Source organism: Rhea americana, unplaced genomic scaffold, assembly GCF_003343005.1.
Source record: "Rhea americana isolate MKP2758 unplaced genomic scaffold, rheAme1 scaffold_6, whole genome shotgun sequence".
Classification (NCBI taxonomy): Eukaryota; Metazoa; Chordata; class Aves; order Rheiformes; family Rheidae; genus Rhea; species Rhea americana.
In genome coordinates this window covers 8,526,233-8,551,174 of record NW_028186756.1, presented here as the reverse complement: position 1 = coordinate 8,551,174, position 24,942 = coordinate 8,526,233, and the positions used below count along the sequence as shown (strand labels likewise).

At 46.4% G+C, this 24,942-nt stretch overlaps 1 protein-coding gene across 1 annotated transcript in view; it reads right to left on the bottom strand.

Moving 5' to 3' along the window:
- Window positions 1-1,605: 1,605 nt before the first annotated feature.
- The window catches only part of LOC146587402 (gamma-aminobutyric acid receptor subunit gamma-4), a 35,719-nt gene continuing 12,382 nt past the window's right edge, over window positions 1,606-24,942 (bottom strand). Inside the window, exons 4-9 of the mRNA XM_085319729.1 lie at window positions 12,127-12,347; window positions 11,438-11,520; window positions 9,784-9,921; window positions 8,513-8,665; window positions 5,808-6,010; window positions 1,606-4,748 (exon numbers count right to left, since the gene is read on the bottom strand). Of these exons, the coding sequence (XP_085175855.1) occupies window positions 4,455-4,748; window positions 5,808-6,010; window positions 8,513-8,665; window positions 9,784-9,921; window positions 11,438-11,520; window positions 12,127-12,347 (1,092 nt within the window). The 3' untranslated portion in view covers window positions 1,606-4,454. The remainder of the gene's footprint in view (window positions 4,749-5,807; window positions 6,011-8,512; window positions 8,666-9,783; window positions 9,922-11,437; window positions 11,521-12,126; window positions 12,348-24,942) is intronic.

Here is a 24,942-nt window from a genome sequence, read left to right as displayed (position 1 = left end):
GTGTGGGGCTGGGGGGGGGGGAAATACCTTTTTATTTAGCCTCAGCGCTCCCTTTTGTGCTCCCTCAGTAACTCGGCTGCTTTGAGGGGTGCGGGGGAGCGGCCGGCAGTGCGGCACGGCGGGGAGGGCGGGGGCTGCCAGGCTGGCGGACCGGGGAGGCCAGTTACGTCCCCAGCGCGTCCGGCACGACCGGCGAGCCCTGTCGCTGAAGGCGTGAGAGGAAAGGCGCTGCGCACCCTGCCGCGCTGCGCGGGCCGGGGCTGGGCTCGCAGCAGCTCCTCAGGCTTCGCTCGCTTTTGAAACACTGATTTGGAGTGGCAGAGACCGCTTCTGAGACAACTTTTGTCTTTCTTTTTTTACAGAAAAAGAAATAAAAGAAAAATCTCCCTTGACTCCAAAAATATCACACCAATATTTTTCCCCTTGGGAAATATTAGTATGTTGAGGAAATTATATTTTCCAACCATAACTTTTTCTCTGGGGAAATGAAGATATCGCCCAGCTTCAGTAATGACAGCGTGTGTGTGTGGGGGGACACACACAATTTTTAGCCTGCATACATGGAGTGGATAGCCAGCATTCTTGGAGCCAGRCAGTCCATACTGTTGTTTATTATCTATAATAAGCAGCATCCAGAAGGCTCAGCTAAGGATCAAGCCTTAGTGTGCTAGGCCCGACACAAACACACACACAGTAAGAGTGTGCCTGCCCCGATGAGCTTACAGTCTAAAAACAGTCCCTTACATGGCATCATTTGGAAGGGAAGGTTAGGAACAGGATGAGACAAAGACATGAGAAACCAACATTTTTGTGACTTCATCTTGTAAAAAAAAGCCATAAAACATAAATGTCAATATTGTTGCTTCCAGTTCAATCATTAGCCTGCTGTTTTAGGGCTGTGTTCCCTGGAGCAACCTAGTCGGACAGCGGTAAAAAGGCAGCAGCTGTCCTGGTCTGAAAGCCACTGCAATGCCGTAACCCATGCTGGGGCGATGGCAGAAATCACAGCATGCAGGGAAAGGTGGGTGGTTTACCCATCCCGGGCAGGAGCCGTGGGGTTGGGCTCCTAGCGCCTTGCTTGCCAGAACAGCACACAGCTGCTGAATGTCTCTGTGCTCTGGGATCCCTGCCTGTAGAGGGGAAACCTCTTTTCGGGAAAATTGAGCTTTGCAAAGTAATTCCAGAAAATGGTGGATTTCTTTCCTTTCCTTTTCCTTTCCCTTCCCTTCCCTTTCCTTTTCCTTTCCTTTTCCCTTCCCTTTTCCCTTCCCTTTTCCCTTCCCTTTTCCCTTCCCTTCCCTTCTTTCCTCTTTTCTTTTCTTTTCTTTTCTTTTCTTTTCTTTTCTTTTCTTTTCTTTTCTTTTCTTTTCTTTTCTTTTCTTTTCTTACATACTGTAGAAACTTAAAAACATGACTGAATTTGTGCATACCTTCATTGAGCTATTTGTGATGGGCACAGATTTCCCCAAGCCAAAAAGACCCCCCCCCCGACTCCTTCCCCAGCTTTAGCAATCAGCTGCTTGTGCTCCATCCCACGCTAGACTATTTTCTTCTGTCAAGTCACTCTCAAGTCTTCCATCATCAGTTAAATTACCCAGGTGTATGTTAGTTTTTATCTTTTTTTGCTGAAGATTTATAATCTTTCAAGTCTACTTTGCCAGAGTTCCTATCATCTTTTTAGGTCTCCTGTATAACTTGCTGCTCTCCTGGATCACTCTTTAAAAGATCTAAATTCAACATACTGCTGCTTACAGTGCTGATGTCTTTACTTTGATGTCCACGATGATCAGCTGCATTCATCCAAGATCCCAAGTGCTCTGAGGCCTATGAATTGGAGAAGCTTGGACTCTTCTTGCACGTATACATTGATTTTCTTCCATCTACCAGCCCTTTCTCAGAAGCTCCATTCCAGATTTTGCTTCCTGTGTTTACCACAGCCTACATTGCCTGCACACCTTTTATACCATCATACTGTTTATGAACACACTTGGCATGGGCCCTGGTTTGCCACCAGGGTGCCCCCTCCTACACACACAGCAGCAGCTGCCTTCTGACATATGAAGACACGCTTCACTCAGTGTCACGTGAACCAGTTTTAATCTAGGATGCTCTTTCCTTTTGGCTCCCAACAGAGATCACAGATCTCTGTCTAATCCAGTTCCCTGTCAGCATACAGTTGAGTCATAGAAGGTTTTTCTATTGCTACATCTAAGAGTGCTTTGCTATCAGAAGCAGAACATCATCCCGCTTGGCTGGGCGTCAGYACCGTCACCCAGCAGCTCTCCTCGTCTGGAAGTTGTTTTGATTCTTTTCTTATACTTCTCCCTCTCTGTGTATCTCTCTCTAAAACATTAATTTCCTCTAATTAGAGCCTTCTTAACAATTCTTTTTTCCCCCTCTCCTCAATTAATTTTCTCTAATTAGAACCTCCTTAATAATTCTTTTACTAAATCAATTTCCTCAGTTAGAACCACATGTCATAATTTCTTTCCATCCTTTCAAAAGCTGTTGGAGTAGCTGAGCAAATTATGCTTCTGAGTAACCTTTATCTCTTACTTGGTATTTTAAAAGAACTGTAACAGGTTAGACAGGCACAATTTGCCCTTCCAGAGCTATGCTGATCTGACCCCATTAGGTTGTACTTAGCAGAGTGTTGTACTACTGTGTACTTAATTAGGCACTTTAGCTCTTCCTTTGGAACTAAGGTAGAGCTGTATTTATGAATGAATTAAACATGACACTTCATTACTCAGATCAGATTTAAGTGTCAAAATCCATCTTTAAACCAGATCAAATTGCTGTCTAAGAATATATAAAACAGCCTGGCCCTGTTAGCCAGCCATTCCTAACTTTTTCTCTGCAGCCATGCCAGCTTTCTTCTCGTGACAAGCCTTTCAAGTAACAATTGTTTCTAAAACATGCTGTTTATAAAAAGATTTTTTGATTTTAATTTAGGCAGTAAGTAAATATTCATACTACACTGCTTTTCATGATCGCTCCTGCTGTGGGCCAAATCAGCAGTTAGTGTAATTGGTGAAGCAGCTGATTTATACCTTATGAACCTTGGGCCTGAGCTTCCCCTTCTATATTACGCAGTTTCTTCCCAACTCAGACTGTATTTCACTTTTCTCTAGCCCATTTTGTTTTAGGCRTCAATGGTTCCTGTCACAGCTGACAGAGACCTGGCAGGAGAGCAAGAACACTCGGAACCATCTCTGTTTGAGCTTCCTGAGAGCTACCAAGGAGGGCAGATGGCGAATGCCATGCTTGGCTTGTTCCCCTTCYGGATTCTGGGAAGAAAAGGGGCATAGATTTGTGGCAAGTGGGACAAGGCATACAGTTTTAGTGAAGTCTGTTTTTTAATGTAAATATTAAAAGAAGAAAGTAAGGAAACACATCTCAGCTGCAGGAACTCTTCCCTACCACTGGTWGGTGCTGGGGTAGTTGCTAGTATTCCTTTCCCTAGTACCCATTTTTCAGGTTAGCACTTACTACCRTGCACAAATCTGAGGATTTTAACACTTGTCCTTGTGAAGGAGAGCACTGGCTCATCTGAGACAGGCTGAAGACAGCTACCTCACAACAGGCATATGAGACACCTTCTGGTCTTTGTAGCATAAGAGCTTTCTCCTCATTTTGGCTACGCCCAAAGTTAAGCTGCATACTCTGGTCAAAGTCCTGACCACATGGCAGGATGCCACCAATGGCCCTTAGAAATCCTGTCCTGGTAAGATAGCAGCCATTTAGAGTCATGAAGTGCTTTTTGTCATCTGATGAGGATCAGCAAAGGCTCAATGGGTAGATGCCTTAGGCACCATGTTGTGCAACAAGCAGAGTAATCCATGAGAAATGCTTCCCAGAYATCCTACAGGATACCCACAACCAGCTTTCTGGGCAGGTTCAAAGTATGTTGGCCAATCCTAGCTCCTGGCAGAAGGAAGGCCTCTTTGGCCCCTCTCTTCTGACCTTCCCATATCTCTAGCACYCCCACAAAGCCTCGGTAGAGGTGGTATAGAAGTTATAAAATCTGTTTTATTTCCTCTGCAGACTTAAAAACTATGCATAAAATTCAATTTGCTATCACTTTCCATGGAATTTTGGAGCAAGATTGGATGGAAAAAATGAAGCACATTCAGGTTTTTGTTCTTGATAAAWTCCCTAACTTTTTGATAGGAATAGGACTTTTCTGGGCCATCTTAGAAGGAATCAGATGCTGGTAGTGTTGGAGAAAGGGTTGTATAGGAAGGAAAGATTCTCTGAAGAGACAGGTTTGAGAACTAAAAAAAAAGCTGTCTGCTTCTTCTCAGAAGAGATGAGATCAGGAAGAAGGAACCACCAAATTGGATTGTTCAGACTGATGACTGACTACAACAGGAAGAGACRGTATTTCTTACGCTCCTTGAAGAGCCCAGTTTGCTGGCCTCCAGTCCATTCCAGTTGAGGACAAAGAACAGCTAGAGATACAGATAGGCAATCCAGTAGACAATGTTGAAGAGCAGGAAGGCAGTGGGAAAGAACACGCGGGAGTAAGAGTCCAGGCGGGAGATATGAATGCGGACCCTCCCCTCCCGCCACATCCCTGTCTGACAGTCCTCAATGCAGCAGAAGAATCTCTCACATTCCTTCCCTTCCAGGCATGGGGAGCCAGGGTCTTCATCCTCATCTTCCTCTACCTCTGGTGGCCAGTGCATGATGTTGTTGATGTTAATGGTGGTGAAAGATGGCATCACYTGGACACCAGCAGATGGCTGTAACAAGGAGGGAGAAATAGATTATAGGGAAAGAAAACACAAGAGAAAGTGTTCAAAAACTTATGCAACTAGCAATTAGGCAGTTCATAGCTTGCACACAACTCAATGGAGAAGGATGACTGATTATCCCCTGTACCTGGTTTTAAATCACCACCTTGGCATATTGCAGGGACTGGCAGCTCCCTGCATGACTACAAGTTACTTTGCTGGCAGCCTATGGCACAGCTTTAGACAGGAAGATCTAAATGCTCTGATTCTCCATCTTTACCACTAATATTCAGTGCAGCAAATTAGGGCTCTTTGGTTTCAGCTGGAGCTCAGCTGTCCCTGGAAACACAGCATGCAGCCCAGGAGGAAAGCTGGGACAAGGCTGTGACTCATAACCTCTTGCTCCAGGAGATGAGGTATATCATCAGTTTTATGGAAGAGCTCTCTCCACCCATGCTGGGAAATGAGGCTGGCGAGGAAGAGATTTGGCCTTTTGGTTTTCAGTCTGGGCTCAATTCAGAGCCCTGTTTCAACTGATGTGTGAGGAGTACCTGCCATGAACTTGAACAGATCTCAATGGCATAAAGGCCCCTTGAGTTTACTATTACCACACTCAGCAGGTCTTATGGATCARCCACAAAAGACACTAGGTTTTCTGGATCTCTGCTATCTAAGATGCYTCCAGAGGCCATGTAGATCAAATCAGTATGACTTGGAAAGCCTCGGTGTGTATTGCCTCATCTTAAAGTAGATGTTTGCRTTTGGTCATGGGTCACCCTAAACTGTTCTGCAAGCTCTCCAGTGACTGCGAAGAGAGGCAGGGTGCCTGGCTCTGACAGGGGGATGCCCTTGTTGTAAGGGAGTCTCAGTGGCTTTTTCTGGTTGTGTCTCACCTTTCAGGTGCTCTGACCCGGCACARAGCAAGGTGTGAGGGCCTCATGTACATAGGATTGATGTGTTAAGCAACGAAATAACTTCAGCAGTTTCCAGTGTAAGCGCAGGAAGGGTATTCCCAAATGGCTTGGGATTCTAACAGCATATCCACCTCTTCTGGCCCCTTAGACATACCAGCCTGGTTTTCCTGCTGTTGTGCTCCAGAGGTTTCTTGTTTCCCACCAGGTAGTTGAGTGTGGCATACTCCATGAGAGCTGCGAAGACGAAGATGAAGCACACAGAGACAAAGAGGTCCATTGCTGTGATGTAGGAAACACGGGGAAGGTGCTTGCGGGAGATGGTGCTCAGGGTGGTCATTGTTAGCACAGTGGTGATACCTAAGAGGGAAAAGAGCTGGTTCAGGTAATGAAGAGGAGCATTTCTATCTTCTGCATGCTCTGAGTTGCCAAAACATCCACATTTTTCCTTTCTGAAGGGCCTGCCTGGACAGTCTGGGGTTTAGGGGGAGTGTCCCCCTCCACTGAAAGGAAGGTATGAGGGAGCAGACTGTAGGAAAAGGATCTGTGCAGCACTCATTGGGGAGCAGTTGAACACCACAAAGGGCAGCATAGCTGTATAGCTGTCCCACAGCTTCTTGCTGGTACAGCAAAATGAAACACATGGGCTCCCAGATGGGTCCATGAGCTGTAGCCTTGGGGCTAAAATGGTCYGTTCCTGAATCCCATTGCCCTTCTGGGTGCATGGCTGTGTGTGAGGGATTTGAAGGAAAAAAAAAAAAAAAAAGGATCCTGGTACAACACATCAGATAATTGCTTCATTATTCCCTGGGCTGATGTTCTTGCGATGTTTTTAATGGCTCAAAAAGTATCTATGGGAGAGAAATGCCTCTGGTGGCCTGCTCCCCTTTTCACTCTACTCAGCCAGACTCTGGTCCTGCAGTGCCTGTGACAATTCCATGGAATAAGATCTATTTGAAATCAGGTCACATARGTCATCAATGTGGGCTACTAAAGGAATGGAAAACTCAGCCCCTGTTTAAGGCTGCACAAGAGGAACAGCTGCTTGGATGATGAGAGGAGAATTTAAGGGAAGGACATGCTAAGATGGGCTATAACAGTGGACAGATGGCTTTGGACAATCAATGGATGAGTTAGGACTCGGTGAGTGATGTCCAACTGAGCCAGCAACAAGTATGACAGTATCACAGACATCATAGCACTGCTATTTCTGGCTGATATGAACCACGGCCCAGAATGCAAAGGGCCCGGTTTGTGTCCTCCCTTTGTCTTTGAGCGTTTGTTCCCTGGATGAATTTAGCCCAATGCAAAGCTCATTGAATGGGCAGAAATGGTAAGGAATTGCTTTTGACTTGAATGGGGCTTGGAATAGCTTTTGAAACAGTAGTAATGCTCACAGACCTGTTTCCAGAGATCAAGTATCAGGAGCCAACAAAGGTCAGCTCTAAGAGTATCATGATCTCATCCATTGCTTTTAGGATGTGGAGAATATGCAGGAACTCTTCCTGCTCCTCCTTCTCTATCACTGATCTAAATATGCCTGCATGTTACCCTCTCCTGCGCTYACCACAATGGCCCTGGGTGGGAGCACAGAGATTTTCATATTTTCCTGCTGTATTTGCATTAGCAGCTGTGATATGACTTCCTATRTATTTGAAATGCTGATGGAACTGGCAGGGTTTACATCTCCCTAATGTAGCCTGATGGATTTAAAATGTAATGTGGGTCATTTGTATGAAGTACAATAGGGGCTGTCAAGAGAAAATACTATTCTTGACATGCTGAGATCCCTTCCCACAGAGAGCGCCCCTCTCCTGGGGTAACCTGCCTGTGCTTTTTAAGACAGCCACCAAAGCAGTGTCAGCTGCRTAGAACATTTTGCCCTTTGCTGTTTATTCCTTCTGCAGTCACAGACTATGGCATACCCTCACTTCCATCAGAAATGAAACTCAGTTTCTCCTCCTGCTGCTTTCTCTGGGGGCACCAAAGAAATTGATTTTGCAAGCAAGGTGGGGAGAGATGGTTAGAACAGAGGAGCTCAGATTAGCCCTGCCTGATGCTAACAGCCCTTTGCTGCTCCCCTCTCTCCTGGCAGAGGCTTGCAGGGCTGGCAACACTATCTCCAATTAAGGAGGGCTGAGACAGCACTGGGAAGCAGAGCTTGATGCAAAATACAGATACAGACAAAGTGTGTTAAAACTGGTGAAGAACTCTCTAGCTCCTAAAAGAGAAGGATTTGATCAACATGAGCTTTATACTGCTTTGAAGAGCCACTCCAAATTACTCAGCAATAAGTGGGGCTGTTGCCACATCCTGGATTCCCACTGTGATGTGAGTGACAAAGAAAACTTGTACCTGCTGGGCTTCCACCTTCTGCCAGTACTTGGGACTCTGCAATACAGCTGAGCAACTTTGCTCATTGACTSAAAAACCTTCATGTTGCTGGACCTACCCTAGCCCTTGAGAAGTCATGAGGAAATGTAGAACATATACCTGCGGCAGGAGAACTTTGGACAGTATTGCAATGCCACGGCATGCCCCTTCCCTCTTCTCTTCAGGGTGTGAGAATACTACATGGTCAATCTGGAAGAAGCTGTCACAAGGGTCTTAGATCAAGATGCACAAATCTTGTGCCAGCCTGAAATAGCCCAGTGATCCAGACAAGCCCAGCCAGGCACTCARTTGGATCTTGAGGAGAGAATGTCGCAAACAGGAAGATGGAGGAGTGCAATATCTTCCAGAAAGCTGAGTGGCATCAAAAAATGGTGAAGTGCTTTAGGATCTTTCATTCTTTTAACACTGTCAGCCTGTTACTCTTGCCGAGTTCAACAAGAAACAGATATGSAACAACCTGCCTCTTACCCAGAGATGTCCTGGCTGGTGTAGAATCTCTCTTGATCCAAAAGGAAACCCAGGAGAGAACAACGGTCAGGATGCAGGGAATGTAGGTTTGAATGGCAAAATAACCCATACGTCTACTCAGGTCAAAAGAAACTGTCATCACCATGTACTCCCCTAGGAAAGAGCAGGAGAAACATTGGAATCATAATGTGGCTTCCTAGAAAACACAGAAATCAGTGAAGTTTGAGAATTTGGAATGTTTCTGTTGAGGTTTCCTTGTTTGAAGTGCATGGCTGGCTGATTTTCTGGCTAGCTTTGTGATTGCCCAGCTGGTTAGCTTCGTAGACAGCTGTGTGGCTAACTGAATAGCCTTTGTGACTTGCTGGCACCGTGGCTGGCTTGCTGTTTTTGTAGCTGACTGGCTTTGTGGCTACCCTGCTGCCTTATTGGCTCTGTGGCTGCCTGACTTGCTGAATTTGTGGCTAGTTTGAGGGTTGGCTTTGTGGTTGTCTCACTGGCTAGCTGGCTGGCTGCTTGGCTGGCTGTGTGGCTGAGCACACTGAAAAGCACACATCTGGGAAAGTTTCAGGGAAGAACTCAAGACATAAAGAGAATATCCATCTTCAACTGATTGCTGTAGGGGTTCTTGTTCTATAGAAAGTTTAATTAGCTGTAACAGGCTACTTGGCTCACTGACTGGCTTGCCAACTAACTACCTGAGCTACAACAAACACGTCCTTCAATAACTTTTGCTGAGCCTCTGTTTCTATCCCTGAAAAAGGCCATGTGGTACTGCATATCCTCATTGCTCTTTGACAACTTACAGCTGAGGTTCTTCTTTTTCAGATGCTCAYAGTAAGTATTGAMCAAAAGCAACCCAACAGCTCTAGAGTTAAGATGGTGCTTGYAAGCARTTACTGAAATAAGAATGAATAACTTCAGCCAGCCAGTGGTTCAGAAAGAGGGCATCYGAGCTCCATCTCCTCTCCCTCTGGAACCCTTTGATTAGGGACAGCTTAATTCGCAATTATCCCCCCAYAGTCCACAGTTGTTAGCAGTTCTGACCCGCCCCATACTCTGCTTCTCCTCGTCCTTCATCTCCATTATCTCTGCTCCCTCTAGCAAAGGCCYATTTTCTCAGTCTTAGGTTCTTCACATCAGGTCTAACTCCCCTTAGCTCTGTACTGTTGCGGCCTCCCTTCCCCACCATCATGGAACTGCCTGATAACTCCTTTGTCTCTCATAAAGTATCAGACATGCTGGTATTTCCATGAGCTGGCTCTCTGCCTCACCTGCCCCAGTCCTGAGGACTTCTGAGGTGTTTCTCAGCCCTGTGAAGTCGAATTGGTAAAGCCTCCACGTGCGCTGGTCAGAGACCTCAATGGAATAGCGCCTCCAGCGATAGACAATCTCTTCACGTGGGTAGCCATCTGGAAAAGAGGCAGTGACATATAGGGAGAGTACATGATGTGCCTCTACCCTGTCCCCTGCCCTGATTGCAACAGCTTTGGCATCTTACTGTAGATGCTTTGTAAACACATCTGAAACTTTCAGGAAGGTATTTTTGATGTCCCTTGGTTAGATTTCCCTACGCATACTCCCCATGCAATAGGAATAGGGACCTGATCTCCCTTTGTGGGCAGCTTTTGAGCCCAAGGGATGGGAAAAGCAATGCCAGAAATAGAGCCTTTCTAACCACAGGGATAGTGGGAAGGAGACTTAGATTTGTATAACAGGATTCCCCCAGCCCGAAGTCCTTATGCATTTCAGCTCTCCTCTGCCCTTCTTTTCAGGATACTTCATTTCTATGCATTTTTTGCCAGGCATAGGACCAACGCTCTGTGAGGAGTGGAGTGCTGATAGCAGGGCAGTGAGGAGCCTTTGCCTCTCCTCATGCTTCCCTTCCTAGAAGTGGGTACACCAGGAATGCAAAGCCATTGGTGTGGAGGTTAGCATGGTCACAGCTGCCCTGCAAATCTCTGTCCATCACCCTGAGAGCTGATCTATGGAGAAGAAAGGGTGCATTCCCACAGAGGAGGAGACCTGGCTCCTGCAGGAGGGAGTGTGGCTTCTCCTGGCTCTGCTTTCTTGGCAAAGATACAAGCCTAGTGTGAAGCAGGGACTTTTACACCTACCAGACAGCCCCTCAGAGGAGGGAAGGAAAGAGTTTGGCAGCTAACTAAAACTGTGCTTCTAATTATTGAGCGTGTATGGCATGTACTGTTAATTAGCAAAGAATGAGGGATGGCAGGAGACTAGTGGACATTATCTCTTCAGCACACTGCCTTCCTCTGAAGCACCTCCAAGCCATGTGAGCTGCATTTCTTCAGTGGCACGGAAACCAGTACGAAGATGACTACACCAGTTTTACAGCCACTGCATGGGGTTGGGAATTTCTTGGTGCAACCAGGATCCCTGCTAAGTTACCAGTGGAGATGTGCCAGCATCAGCAGCCTTCTCTGCTGATGAGAACAGATAAACAGAGATGGAGATGGGAGTTGTGAATATCTCCCCTTCTTGATGGCCTCGCATACAGAAAGCAGGCCTGTGCCTCTGAGGTTTAGACTTTTCTTGRTCTGGAAAGTCAAACCAGCCCCTCAGAGAGCAGGAGACTGTGGGAAGATGCTAAGCAGGACTGGTGCCAGCTGGAGGGATACATTAGGGTTAGTAAGTCAGAATGACACCAAGTCAGTGAAATAATCACTTGCAACTGGCTGTCCAGGTTAACGAGGAACTCAGATGCTGTGAATTGTACTCTGAATTCTTTCCTAGTCCAGGAGTAGGAGGATGCTCCAGGGCATGGTGGATATTGGCCTAGGAAGATGGTCATAGAGATTAGGTGAAAATGTAGCTAAAAAGGAGGATGGTGTCCCTAGGGGAGTGTTTTACTGTGCTGAGGTTTCACTACTTGCCTTCTAAAACTATTTTTAAGATATGGATACTCACAACTGGAAAAAACCAGAGGGCAGGAGTGAGTGTCCATTGGGAAATTCTGCAGCTGGAGCAGACATTCAGCCTCAATAGTCAGTCTGGGAGAGAGAAAAAGAGAGACAGAGCCTCAGATTTTTTGCTGGTGAAAGTAGTTTGATTCCAACACCACAATGTAACTAACGGAGGGATTTTCACTTCCTTGAAAGAGGGAGACTAATCTGGTAAAGCTCAGTCTGTCTGCAAAAACATTTCAAAACAGCAGCAAAACAAAATGTACATTTGGATATTTTCAAAGTGAGGAAAAAGATCTTATTTTCACATTCAAATGAGCTTTTTGTTTAGTGAGCTTGTCAAATTCATTTTTGGGAATGGGAATTTATGGAAACAAAAGCCAAATGTTTATTATCAAAATTAAGTAGCTGGACTGACCAACACAAATATTTAAAGGATTTTTGTCTGGGAAACCATTTATACTTCTAACTTTTTTCTGGGTACAATTTGGAAAAAATGCTTTGATTTTTCAGGAGTCTTCATCTCAGGAAGTGGAAGCCTGTTTTACAAGAAGTGCCAGATGTGTGGCAACCTGAGCACCATGAGACACCTACATCTCTACTATTCTGTCTCAGGGCACCTGGAAATCTCCTGTTTTAATCTGCTYCTCATTCCCTCTTTTCAGCAGCCAGCTACAGTGCCTGCTCATGTACCTGAGTGTATAGAGAACTTTGCCGTCATTCCAGATGCGGAGGAGTTGATTAGGAGTGGTTATCCAGTGGGAGTCAGCCCGCTTGGAGTTTCTGAAAAAGGTATCTGGGATCCAGATGCGGCTCACCATGTTGGTGTTCAGTGTGAGGGCCTTGAGGGTGCTGTTGAAACGAAGACGGCGGTCATACCATGTCTGAGCAAAGAAGATATCAATAGTGTATTCCTGTCAAAGATAAGAAAGAACATGTCTTTCTGAGAGGGATTCAGGGAAGGCAGAACCCTGTCTCCTGGTTTTGAGGCTACTGATTTGAAGTTAGAAGCAGAACATTTGACTCTTATGCTTGGGAGCAGCTGTTGGTGACCACTCACACCTTTCCCGGTGTGTGGAGTGTATCTAGCTAAGGGTCAGAACCTCTGCAGTGCATATTAGAAGAGCTAAACACTGTGTTTTGGCTGGTAGACCGAGCTGTAGCATGTTTGGCCTTACCCTTGCCCAGAAAGCCAAGATAGTATGAACAAGGACTTTGGCTTCCTCTTGCCAGACAGCTCAAGTTGAGCACACTTCTTGGCACAGAGGAATATTCAGCATAGGCACTGGCTGAATCCAATCCTAAGTTCTGCCCTCACTTGCCTAACAGTTCAGCTACACCTTTCAAACACAGGCAAGGACGACTGCTTGCCAGCTCGCCAGGGAAAGCAAGCAGACCATTCTTTCTATTACATGTTAGGATACAGTCCAGCAGTGATCCATACACTTAATTTTTACAAATAGCAACAGTATCATTGTGCATAAAGCTGATGAGAATCTGTCCTTCCCAGGACAGATTAGACCATAAGTGGACCAGCTAGCCCAGGGCACTATTATCCTTAGTATTTATATGAAAAACTGGGGCATTAAATGTTCCTTGGCAGTTACCCACTGCAGAAGACTAGGAAAGGAAACCAACCAGGACAGGGCTTGCTATGGGCTCTACTCTTCTTAGGGCAATCAGACTTTGCTTGAGCCTGTTGCAGTCAGAAAACAGAGTTTGCACCATAACAAGAATCTTTGATTTTAGTGAGAGACAGGGTGTCTTAACCCACCCATAACTAGCACTTCTGGGAGGCTGCTTCCAACTGGCCTGAGCTGGCACTGGTTCACATCATTAGCCCACTCTTCTGCTACTTGCTGCTGCAGTGAGCCAATTTGCTCCTTAGCCTTTTTCTCTACCTGCCTGCAGAGGTGCTAATTAGTGCCATGCAGGAGCATGCTCAGCACTCAGTGGCTGTCTGAACCCAGACCCCCAAATTCAATTCCGCCAGCTCATGCTAAAGGCTGTCACCTGCTCCTGACAGCTCTTCTGACTTCCTGTTAAGCCCCCAAGACAATGGAGACACTGCTTCCCTTTCTCTCTGGTTGGCAGAGGTGAACAGTGTCCGACTTTGCCATCTCTCCCTCTCACTCTCCTCCTCCATTCATTGATTTATGTCGGTGGAATTCTTATGACTGCAGCGCGTCCTCCCTCTGCTGCCCTCACTGCTGGTTCAGAGCCGACTTCCTCAAACCATGCCATTAAAATAGATGCAGTGCTCTTAGGGCACTTTCTTGGACAGCGTGTCCTGCCTGGGGGAGGCAGAGCAGGGCAGTGCACGACTCCCTGCTTCATTTTTCTTGCCCTTGCTCCAGTGTCAGCCAACTGGTGATGAAAGYGATTGGTACTGAAAACATCCCTTGCATAGGAATGAGATTAAGAGAAAAGAGCATTTGCTGACAGGCAGCTGATTCACTCTGTGGCTGACTCCCTCCATCCTGGTCAGACACAGGGATGAGCCAAGGTGATGAGGATGAGGTCCTAACGTAGCACTGAGTGGGGACAGATGCAACACCTCAGGCTAAAGCATGTTCAAAGCGAGGGCATCACCTCCACAGTTGATTTAAAAGAGTCATGAGGAAGCACTGATCTCCCTTTTGGAGGCAGAAAGCTAGAATAACAGCAGCCTTCAAAGCCAGGTGCATAGCATGTCCACCGCTCAGAAGCTAGGAAAGCTCACTCCAGCTTTCAAATGCTCTAGATTGCACTGGGTGCTGTTTGGAGATGGGGCATGTGGGCAGTGGAGGCATGGCTCAGGTTGTGAAGCAGCAAGACAGAGCCCACAAGTGTGCAAAGAAGGGCTGGCACAACAGGAACAAAACAGGGTRGTGGGAGCCCAAGAAAAAGACAGTGGTGTGGAGGGTGACTTCCTTCTGCTTGAGAAGATTTTCTTTTCCTTGCCAGATGTCAAAGCCAAAATGACACAGCTTTTGACCTCTCCCACCCCCCTCAAAAATCCCTCTGCAAAATCCTATTTGAGCTGCTATGAACCTATATTGCTCTTCCCCAGCAACACCGCTGGCATAGGAGGAAGCAAGCAAAAACACAGTGATAAATCCACATATGATGCCATCATCAGTTTCACCTCCTAATTGGGATAACCTATGAGATATCACTTCTGGGCTGGCAGCCCAGGTCAAATGTCCTGCTGTAAATTTCAGCATTCAGGTCTCGAATAACCAATGCTAAAGTTTCTGCAGAGTTCAGAGTCAGATGTCCSAAGTTAGCACTTGTTGTCAAGTTCAAAGTTTCAGAAGGCAGCAGTATTAAAGAGCTCCTCTTATGCCATTCATAGTCAACTTTTGCAAAAACTGTAGCACACAAGCCACCGAGCTTTTTTGAAAGTCTGTGTGGCTATTGTCCCTGTCTTGTGGTTTGATCTAATTTCAGTGGCTGTTATAAGCACAGCTGTTCATGGGGAAAGAACTTATTACCTGAGCTGAGTCCTTTCCCTCTAAATGGGAAACSTGTTGGGAAATGTTGGTATTTACAAATGTATTTTCATTCAGAATTATCTGAAGCAAGATTTATACAGACCTGCTCTGGTCTTCAGTCATTTCTCCAATAATTATCTCTGGCTATTACTATTCATAATTCATGCTTTCTCTGGATGGCCAGTCCTCTGACCCATTTGATTCTGTGCTCTTAAACTCCTTTCCCCAATGGCAACAAAAATAGTCTAGGGTGATGCTTTTTCCTTTCCACATATCCTGCTTCAGAAATCTCACACTGCAAATCTCATCCCCTCAGCACTTCGGAGAGATCCATTCCTCTATGCTGGATGGCTAGGAAACAACTTACTCCTCTCCTGGGGGCCTCAGGGCACATCCACACTAGCACCAAGGAGAAAACCCTTTTTGCTGTGGACCTTTCACCTGAACCCAGGCTTTGGGTCCAAACTTGGACACGTACCAGTTTTGCATTGTTCCTGGAGACCTGAATGCTTGTTCCCATCTGGTGCCAAAGCACCATTTGCATTGCTGTTGAAGTACCTTGCATGACTGCAACTCTGCACCAAACAGCTGCTGATCAGTGCTCAAACCTTCCTCTGAACATTGATCAGAATATCACAGATTCATCCACCTTAGCTGTAGGCATCTAACTGAGCTAATTAAACTAGGAGGCACCTGACTGTGGGCAGGATGAGGAGGGGTAGGCATTTCTGGAGAGAGTTGCCAACATGAAGTACTGCAAATCATCTTCTGGGGATGCCTCACACTCTTACAGGCCTTAAAAAGACTCCAGGCTGACCTTGGCAGAATATCTAAAGTTTTGCAGGATGACTTCTGGCCATTAGACTTATGGAARCACTTTTTCTTGAACTCCTGCATTCCTAGTTTCTCTCTGCCACTGATTCATTCTCTGGCAACAGGGAGAGGCTTCTCTTTACCTCAATATCCCCATGTAGAAAAAGGTTATTACAAAATACACCTCCAACATTACTGCACCATCTGCTGTGCAGCACATGGAGGCGGTTAACTTGTCTCTAAAAGCAAAGGCTTTTTAGCTTTCTCAACAGAAAGAGCTAAAGAAATAAGGTGTCGCTCCAGGAGTTAGCTATGTCATTTGGATCACATTTGGAATAGTATGCACATGTTGACATGCAAACAATGTTACACCAAACTTCAGTCATGAAATAACAGAGCAAACTATTAGTAAGGCAAATACTGAAGACTGCCTATCTGACATACTGCCACATGCATTTATACAAAGCTAAGGCATGCCCTGCAGCAGCTCTGTTGCTAGCCGTGTGGGCTCAGATCCAACTCAGCCTATCAGCATGTCTCCAACGGTCCTTGGTCACCCTTATTGTCTGGCACTGCTCCACGTCACTGATCAGTCTTCGTTTTTCCAATATMAACAGCACAGACACTGGTGGAAACTTTTTTTCCAGAAAATGGTAAATTTTCAAAACAATCAATGAAACACAATCTGTCTCATAAAAGAGCATTTGAGGAAATATGGGGATATGAAGTTGACAGGAATATTTTGTCTTGGAAGGAAAAATAAGCAAACCCTACAAAAACATTTTAATCCATTTTCAAATCCTTCCATTAAAAAAAAAAAAAGCTCAAATGAGAAGTTCTACAATTTTGTTGCGAAAAGTTGTTTCAAAGCAAAATCCCCAAATTTTCATTATAAAATAAAAAAAGAATTCAGAAATCAGCCTGCAGCCAGCAYAGGACAGGTAGGAGCTGGTCACTGTTGTCATTCTGGGACAACAATCCCTGCTCCTGGCATCATCCCAGCCCTAGCTGCTCTGTCCTAACCTTCATTGCTCCAACTGCTTCCCATGCCAAACACAGACCCCAGCTCCTACACTGATGCCCTGAGACAGCAAGGACTTCCAGCCTAGCCTTCCCCCTCTATTCTGGGTTAAGTTTCAGCCTGTGTTCGTAGTAGATGAGGGTTAGGGCCACTCAGCTGCAAACTAATGCCTTAAATTCACAGGGTTAGCATAACACAACCTGAAACCAGCAGCGTGTGTTGGCAGGTTACTTTGCACACCAAACGCATGCAGCTCCGCAATGCTAGAAGATCCTYGTGATGTGTAATTTGTAAATGCCTCCAAGCAGGTTTGCGTGTGCAATTCAGCTGACTCCCCTCAAGAGCGAGTTTAATGGGGCGCTGAGGAATCAGCACTGCATGGCTCCTCTCTATTCATCAGCAAGATCTTTTCTTGTTTTTCTTTAAGAGCTCAGCTTTCTGACAAATGCCACAGAGAGAGAAGCAAGGTTACAAGATGAAGAGGTCTTCTTAAATTAGGTTAAAAATTAAGGATCTCAGGATGTGTTCTGCAACTTCTTGTGCATTCAACAGAAACAAGAAAACCTCCAAATGGAGGAGACAGACACCTGGAAACAGATTCTTCCATTTTCCTTTACAGGAGAGATACCTTGCAAAAAATTCTAAATAACAGCTGGGATGAGAAGTTAATACTCCTGCCAGTTTCATTCTAGGTTTTATTGTTTTGAGTTTTCTTATTCATGGAGTTCCCTTCCCTTTGCACCTCCAAGCCAGGTCTCTCACAGTGGTACAATCAAACAGGTTGCTCTCCTGGGAAGGGTGGCTAGCATTTTAGGTGGGCTGACATGTATCTGATGGGTCCACGCTGTCACTTAACCACAGGGCCAAAAAAAGCAAGTTTTATTGGCAAACCTTTTGGGGGTGCTGCAATTCAGGAAAATCAGTTGTGGTGGGATTATCAGACAAAGCCTTGGGAGCAGAGTGTATTTCTTTCAAGAGCTGGCTAGGTGTCCCTGTGCAGCTCACAGTAAGCCAGGAAGCCTCTCCTCTAGTCTCCCCATTTTCCTGCAAAAGAAGGATCATCCCAAGCATTCCCCCTTCCAGCAGCACCGTGCTGAGCAACTTGCTGTCCCTACACTCTGCATAGGCAACGGCTTCCCCTCCGCAGACATCCCTCRCTTCCCTCCAAGCTTGCAAACAGATCTGACGAATCCTGGGCAGCTCCAAGGAGCTGGCTCCGTGGCCCAAGGCACATACTCGGTAACAGCAAAACATCTAGAGAYGCTCTCTGCACTCTGGTAAGTAAATAAAATAGTCTTGTTTTAAAATAATCTTCAGACTTGATTTACAGCTTTGTCCCCACAATCTGTGTGCAGGCATAGGCTTCAGGCCTGACTTGTGCAAGCACTCTTAAAGGGCAGCAAGCAGGGAGGACTTCTATTAACTGCGTAAGCTATTGACTGACACCAACTACTTCAAGGAGTGGTGGGGCAGCRTTAGGCTTCTCTCTGTGCTGCCACTGCCCCACTGATAATAGAGACACCTTGCTCATGGATGCCTACCCCCTGTTCTGGACCAGGCACTATTTCTTACTGCGTGGTTAGACAATGCCGAGCCCGGTCTGTGCCGGGGTGTGCTGGGATGGAAATGTGCCTTCTGGTTAACAAAACTGTACAAAATGCAGAGTGAATGGAGAGTGAGCTTTATCTCCCCAATACAAAGAGCAAAAGAAAGAGAATATAAATTTCCATTATGCTTCTGAGGTCCTCCTCTCCCCAAATTGGGCACCAGAGAGCTTTCTGCCTGTGATGTCAGAGTGACGAGAGGAGCTTGGAAGGACAAAAGGAGCAGAGCTCTTATGATCTGTGTTTTCAAGGTGACACACTGAACTTCCCATCTGTTTCACTTCTGCAGCAACACTGGCAGCACTGTCCTTGTCTGAATGCCTTTCACCTCTGCCCAGGGAATCTCAGTAGAGACAGCATTCTTATTATAATACAAAATTCACTGTTAAAAATCATTGCTCTTGCCAGGAACCTTCAAACAAGACATGCTGTACATGCTACTCTGTCAACTGCAAACCCCCAGTAATGGCTGGCTTACCCTCAGAGTCTCTGTAAGTGGGAACTGGACAGGGGGCTTTAAAAACCATGTGGTGGCTTCTGAGATCTCTGTCTGCATGATCCTATACACCTCTGCTCATGCCTGCAACCAGGGACATCTTTCCCAGTCACAGCTGGATACAGAGAGACATACACTTTCAGAGACAGCCATTCCCCMGTGCAAGTTGCCGTCCTGTTGAAGCTTCCCTCCACAAAAATGGCAACAAAGGTGAGAATGAACCATAGAGGTACAAACTCAGAAACGGGTAGCTGGAGTTCTGGCGTCCTCCAGTAACCCAGCTGTAGACCATTCATATGCTGGGAAGATTAACTGCTTTGAAGTTAGAGTGCTTTAAGCATGCTTGAATGTCAGCTGCTTTCTCTCCATCCTGCTCTGGAGTAACCCAATACTAGTCAACCAGGAAAAGCTGGTTTTTATTTCCATGCCATCCAGCAACTCCAGACTATTTCTCTCCTCCAAATCCCTCCTTTTGAGCTTTTCCCTTGTAACACCACTTCCTGTCCTTCAGTGACGTTGTCACCTCATGTGAAAACCCAAGAAACGTCACAATTTCCATGGTGTCTGTTCCTCTTTTCATGGGAAGGTAGCCTGGCACACAGAGTCTGTCACTGTGAGCCCCACCGGCACATGACCTAGACATGGTGTGTATTTTAGCATCTGATTAACAGTTATTACCCAAAGGATCAAGGAAAGTCCTTGAGCTGAGACATGACATCAGCCAGACTCTGGTTTAYAGAAGCACAGTCTGTCTGCACTCTCCCTCACGAGGTTATTATTGAAAAGGCAGAGGCATGGACACAGGGCGCTATATGCAGATGGGGCAATGTAATTAAGGGGGAAGACACTAAATACTTCAACAAAGTATTATGTAGAGCAGCACAAGGAAGGAACTGCCTTCTTATAGTCTGTTTTTCACCACCCCCAGGACAGAACATTTGCTGAGTGGGAAGTCATGTGTAAGCACYTTCCAGTACAAGCAAGGATGCAGCTCAGTTACTGTGATCTCTAGGAACTACCTGGGATGCTTGCAAAGCAAAGCCACACACGTCAGAAGTCTTGTTTGCATGTCAAGCCTTACTGCTGAATGCTTAAAAGCTCCCCAGGGTGCTGGGCTTGAAGCAACCCTGTGCAGGAAGTCAAACGAGGTGGGGGGAGAGAAGAGGTGAGGACCAAGGGACATCAGATAACTGGAAGAGAATACTTAGCACTTCGGGCAAGTGTTCTTGTTTCTTTGTCCTTTAAGGGTGTTTGACAAGATAAAAAGAAATCTTCTTTGAAAGAGCTGGAGGAAGAGCCACAGTCTCACTGCATGCAGTTACCTCTCCAAGATAAGAAGAGATTAAGATGAGAAGCTGGTATTCCTTTAATTACACCTCATATTCCTATGCACCCACTGGGATTAAAATAAAACACCAGAGTGAGCAGTCTGATATCACGCAGGACTGAGGGAGCAACTGCTGCAACTCACCTATACAAGGCAAGGATGGATAGGAGGGTCCCACGGGTCCCTAGAGGTGACCATCCTAAATGCTCTTGTAGAATGGGAAGAATCAGGGACAGTCAGCTTGTCCCCAGTGAGACACCTCCAAGGATATCACTGCCTGGGAACACAATCTCTTCCTCCAGTTCTGACCTGCTCCTTGCTCCAAATCTCTGCCTGCCCTCTGAGCTCTGTAAGAATTCGCTTCTGGGGACTGTTATGTTCCCCTAATGCTGTTTGCAAGCTCCTGCTCAGCCTCACCGCCTTCTAGGAAGCAGAAGCAGGAAGGAGAGAAGTATCCCACCTTGGTGGTACCACTGAGATTATAGGGAAATGGCCCTCAGGTGAAGGGAAGGATGGCAAGAGATTCCTCCAAACACTCACAAATGCCCTGTGCCTCAGTCCTTTAGCACGTGGCTATGTGGTTTCAAAGCAGTAGAGCAAGCACTCTGCTGGGCATAGGGCTCACTAGCTGGGCATTTCTCCCCCTCTCCAATCTGGAACCTGATACAGAAGGACCTTCAGTTTGGCAGCACTGCTGAGTTTGCCAGACCCCAGCACAGCCTACCTCTGCTGCCAGATAGTGGCAAAGTCAGCTGCCCCTCTGAGATTTAGGGTAGGATTCTCATTTACACCTAGTCCTTTTTGCACTATTTGTGGGGGTTTGCAAAGTTAAAGTATCCCACTGTACACCTTGTGGAGGTCTTCGTGCCTTCCCTTCCTGGTCAGGGACTTAACGGTCTGACTCTGCTGCACAATCCCCTTTGCTGCTATTCCATCCTCCCAGGTCTTCTTAGGTTTCTCCCTCTTTTCCCTTTTCTCTTACTCTCCCTTCCTCCTGCTCTCCATAACCCTCTCCATACTCCCCTGGGTTTAAGTCAAGTCACTCCTCTGCCTCAGCCAGAAATGCCTTACTACCCTTCCCATACCCCAAATGGTTTCAACCTTCCCAAACCAGCAAATGGTTTCAACCTGAACGGCCCTATTCAAGCATCCCATCATTTCCCACCACCTTCCCACTCTGTCATGGGACTTCACTTTGTTTAGTTAGGCTGGACTGCCTCTCTGTAGGGACCTGTGACCTTGTCTACTAATCTCAGCTGGATGCCAATTGTCATGCAAAGAAAACAAAGTCCCTCCCAATCTAATCTTACTGAGAGAAAAATTGCTTTAGAAGCCATGTTTTGAGGTCAAGTCAGGAAGGAAAGTGCGGCAGAGAATTGGAGCCAAAAGAGCTTTGCTTCTGCACCTGTTAGGCACTGAAGCACCCTTCCAAGAGCAGGAACCACATGGCATGGCATGGYACAGCAGTATGCAAAACCAAAACAATGTCAGGCCATGTCCCTCTGTCCCAGCAGGCTCTGACAGTGATCAGTCACAGAAACTTAGGGAGAGAGCATAAGGAGCAGGAAATGCACTACTGCCTTCTAATTATGCCCCTCTCTGTGAGAACCTCTCCCCTCTGATGAGCACCAAGCACTGTGTCAAGGAGATTAACCATGAGCTGCAGGGGGCTGATGGACCTCCTATGGCTGTCACACACAGGGAGCTGTGACACAACRTCCACACAGAAACCAGCCTCAGGTGGGCCATATGATTCAGCTCTCCAAGAACCAGTGAGACAGGACAATACCTGAGATACAGGCCTACCTCCTGAGACCTTATGTTACACTGTCCTCTCACAAAAACAGGTCTGAGAAGGCACAATGCACCCATACTACCCATGCCCCTGGGATGCTGGGATTGCACAAAAACCCTTCCACTAGCCAGGAAGAAAAACAGTGTTKTTTCTGCATAAATCCCTTTCTAACCCTCACTCTCAAGGGAAAAGCAAATTAAAAAAAAAATCCGAGAAAGTTCTGTTTTTTGCAGAGGGGCAGGGTTTTGTGCCCTCTGCAGAAATCCTCATTCCTGACATTGTTCTCTTCTGGCCCCAGATGAAGAGGAAAGTGGCTGGGAGCATATCGTGCTCCACTGACTCTTTCAAGGAAACCTGTTTCATGTTGTTTCTCATGACCCCTTGCTGTGCTTGCCAGTTTCTCTTCCTGCCCTGCTAGTTTCTCAATTTAGTTCCCTCTCACTACTTTATTTTTTCTTTCTCAGTCCTTGATTTTATGTTGGCATGAAAAGAAAGTCCAGCCCTAATGAGAGTTTAAGGGAACACCAGGCTGAGGAAAGCAGCTAGGAGAAATGAATCAGGCCACAGAAAAGGGACAGCATCTAAGCAGACCTCATCACCGTGAACTGAGCTAAAGCCTGCAGATAACTCTGCAGGAAGCTGAATGCAAAGCTCACATGCAAACAGCTGTGAGTGGTGGGAAGGGAGGTTGGGTTCATGCAATAGTTAACTCCTTACAGYGCAATTTGAGGACTTGACATTCCCAGTATTCCTTCCAGCCCCCACCTATCTGCAGAGACCCTCCCTCCCCAAGCCTCCTTGCAAGATTTATTCTGCAAATCCCTCTGGCAAACTCTGTAGAGCYCTGCAGTTCAGGGCTCTCAGATCACCCTGGTCTTACTGGCTCCTTCCCCACCCTGCCACACGCTAGAACAAAGCTTCAGTCTGTGCGAGCAATAACAAAAAGTAACTGGACCTGCACCTAAGTTTCTGAATCACCACCATGATGCTCAGTTTGGCAGTGAGTAGTGCCCTAGTAGACACACAGCTGCCAGCCCTATCACTACTGTGGGTCTTTGCTATGGCAAATTGAGCCAGAGGCTATCCTGCCTTCACGTGAGGTGCAGATTCACAACACAAACTAAGGCTGAAGACTCTAGACAGGTCTGTCAATCCACCACTGCCAGACCATGGAAGGAAATTATCAGCTTAAACATTACGGCTGCCTTTGCCTTCAGCTCCTCTTTYTAAGGAGCAAATGAAGAGAAGACCATGCAGTTACAGCCTTAGCCCTCCTACTCCCTGTGGTGGAAAGAACAAACCTAACTGCCATGAATATTTCCCATTTCTCTGCCCGACATCTCTGTGGAACATCTTGTCTCCTTATCCTTGCRAGGCTACTAAGAAAACTTCAGTGTCTCCATGGAAGAGTGTAAAAGACCATTYAGAGGACACAGGTCTCGCATGGAAGATACACACAGATACTTGGGCAAAGATAGGGGAGAAGAGAGGTGAATTAGAGGAGGAAGTGTAAGAAACAAGGCTTACAMCATTTGCAAAGTCCTTGCTCTGACCTTCCCTGCTCCCCACCCACACTGGGATTGGGTGATCCCCCACCCACACTATTAAGRGTTTTGATTCACACCTCTCCTGTGCTTCTGAAGCCTGGGGGTGAATTACTATCACAGCATCTGCAACTGCCCAACCGAGCAAAGCCAATTAGACAAACAGYTAAAGTCCTTTCCAGCTAAGTGCAGGCTAGAGAACAACTAAGGAAATCCTCATGGCCRAGCCCTCTGGTCATGAAGTGGGGCGAGCGAGGCTTACATCAGACTCCACATCTGCCATCAGCTCCGAGTCCCCAGCTGCTGTCAGAGTACACAGAACCCAAGACCCCCCTGCCTCAAAGGGACTTGCTGCCCACCTGCAGTGCCCTATGCAGCCAGCGCTGTTGCTCTGGGGTCTCGAGGAGCTGTCTCCTGGGGCATTGGTGGGTCTGGTCTCAATGATGTTGGYAGGAAATGCTGCAGCAGTAGCAAGTCTGCAGCAGGAAAGGTTGAGCTGGTGCACCACACCAGGCTGCTGTGAAAACCTGCTTGCCCACCCACCTACCAACCCTAAAACAYGTCTCAGACGAGCACAGAGGACACTAAGCAGAAGACAGGAGCACCAAGGAGAGGGGAAGCTGAGCATCCTCAGCCCTGCCAGCCTTTGGGCTGTGCACAGGTGCAGACAGGCACTTTCACTGCACCACTGTTATTCACGTGCAGTCGGTGTTACACACGATTAAACACCAGTTTAGAGCCTTGCCCACTCCGGTGKGTAGCCCTAAGGCATGGGAGCACTGCAGTGCCTGGCAAGGTGAGCAACCCCACTCAGAGAGGGAGCAAATCCCACCTCCTGCTGGCTACCAAGTGGCTCATCACCTCCACCACTCAGTATGGCCAGAAGAGGACTCAGCCAGAGACCTGTGCAGGTTTCCATTCACTTCTTTGAACTGGGTCTGAAAACAACCCTTCCTTTGCACAGAGATGGGCTGCAGTACTCTGAATATTTGGCCTACAAGATCAAGGGATAAAGAGGTTCTTGATGTGGATTGCCTCCGGTCATCTACCTCTACTGAATGCCGAGAAACGGTTTCTGTTTTGTCAGAAATTTAGACCAGCTTTTCAGAGGAGATGACACGACTGCTTCATTTGGGGTCTGAGAAAGGGAACCCATTTCCATTAAAAAAAAAGAGCTTTTGTTGAAAATAAACTAAAAATGTCACAGCCTAAAATTAATTACCTCAAYTTCATTGGGTCATTCAGAATATTTTTCTTCAACTACAAAATACTGTGTTTTACCATTATCTATTTGATTCATTTAATTCTGACTTTTATGTATAAATACTTATTTTGGTGCTACAGTTCTAGGACAGAATTTATCACCACACGAAAATGAAATAAAAACAAATTAATGCCATTAACATTTAATGTTTTGATTGCCCAAAAAGCCC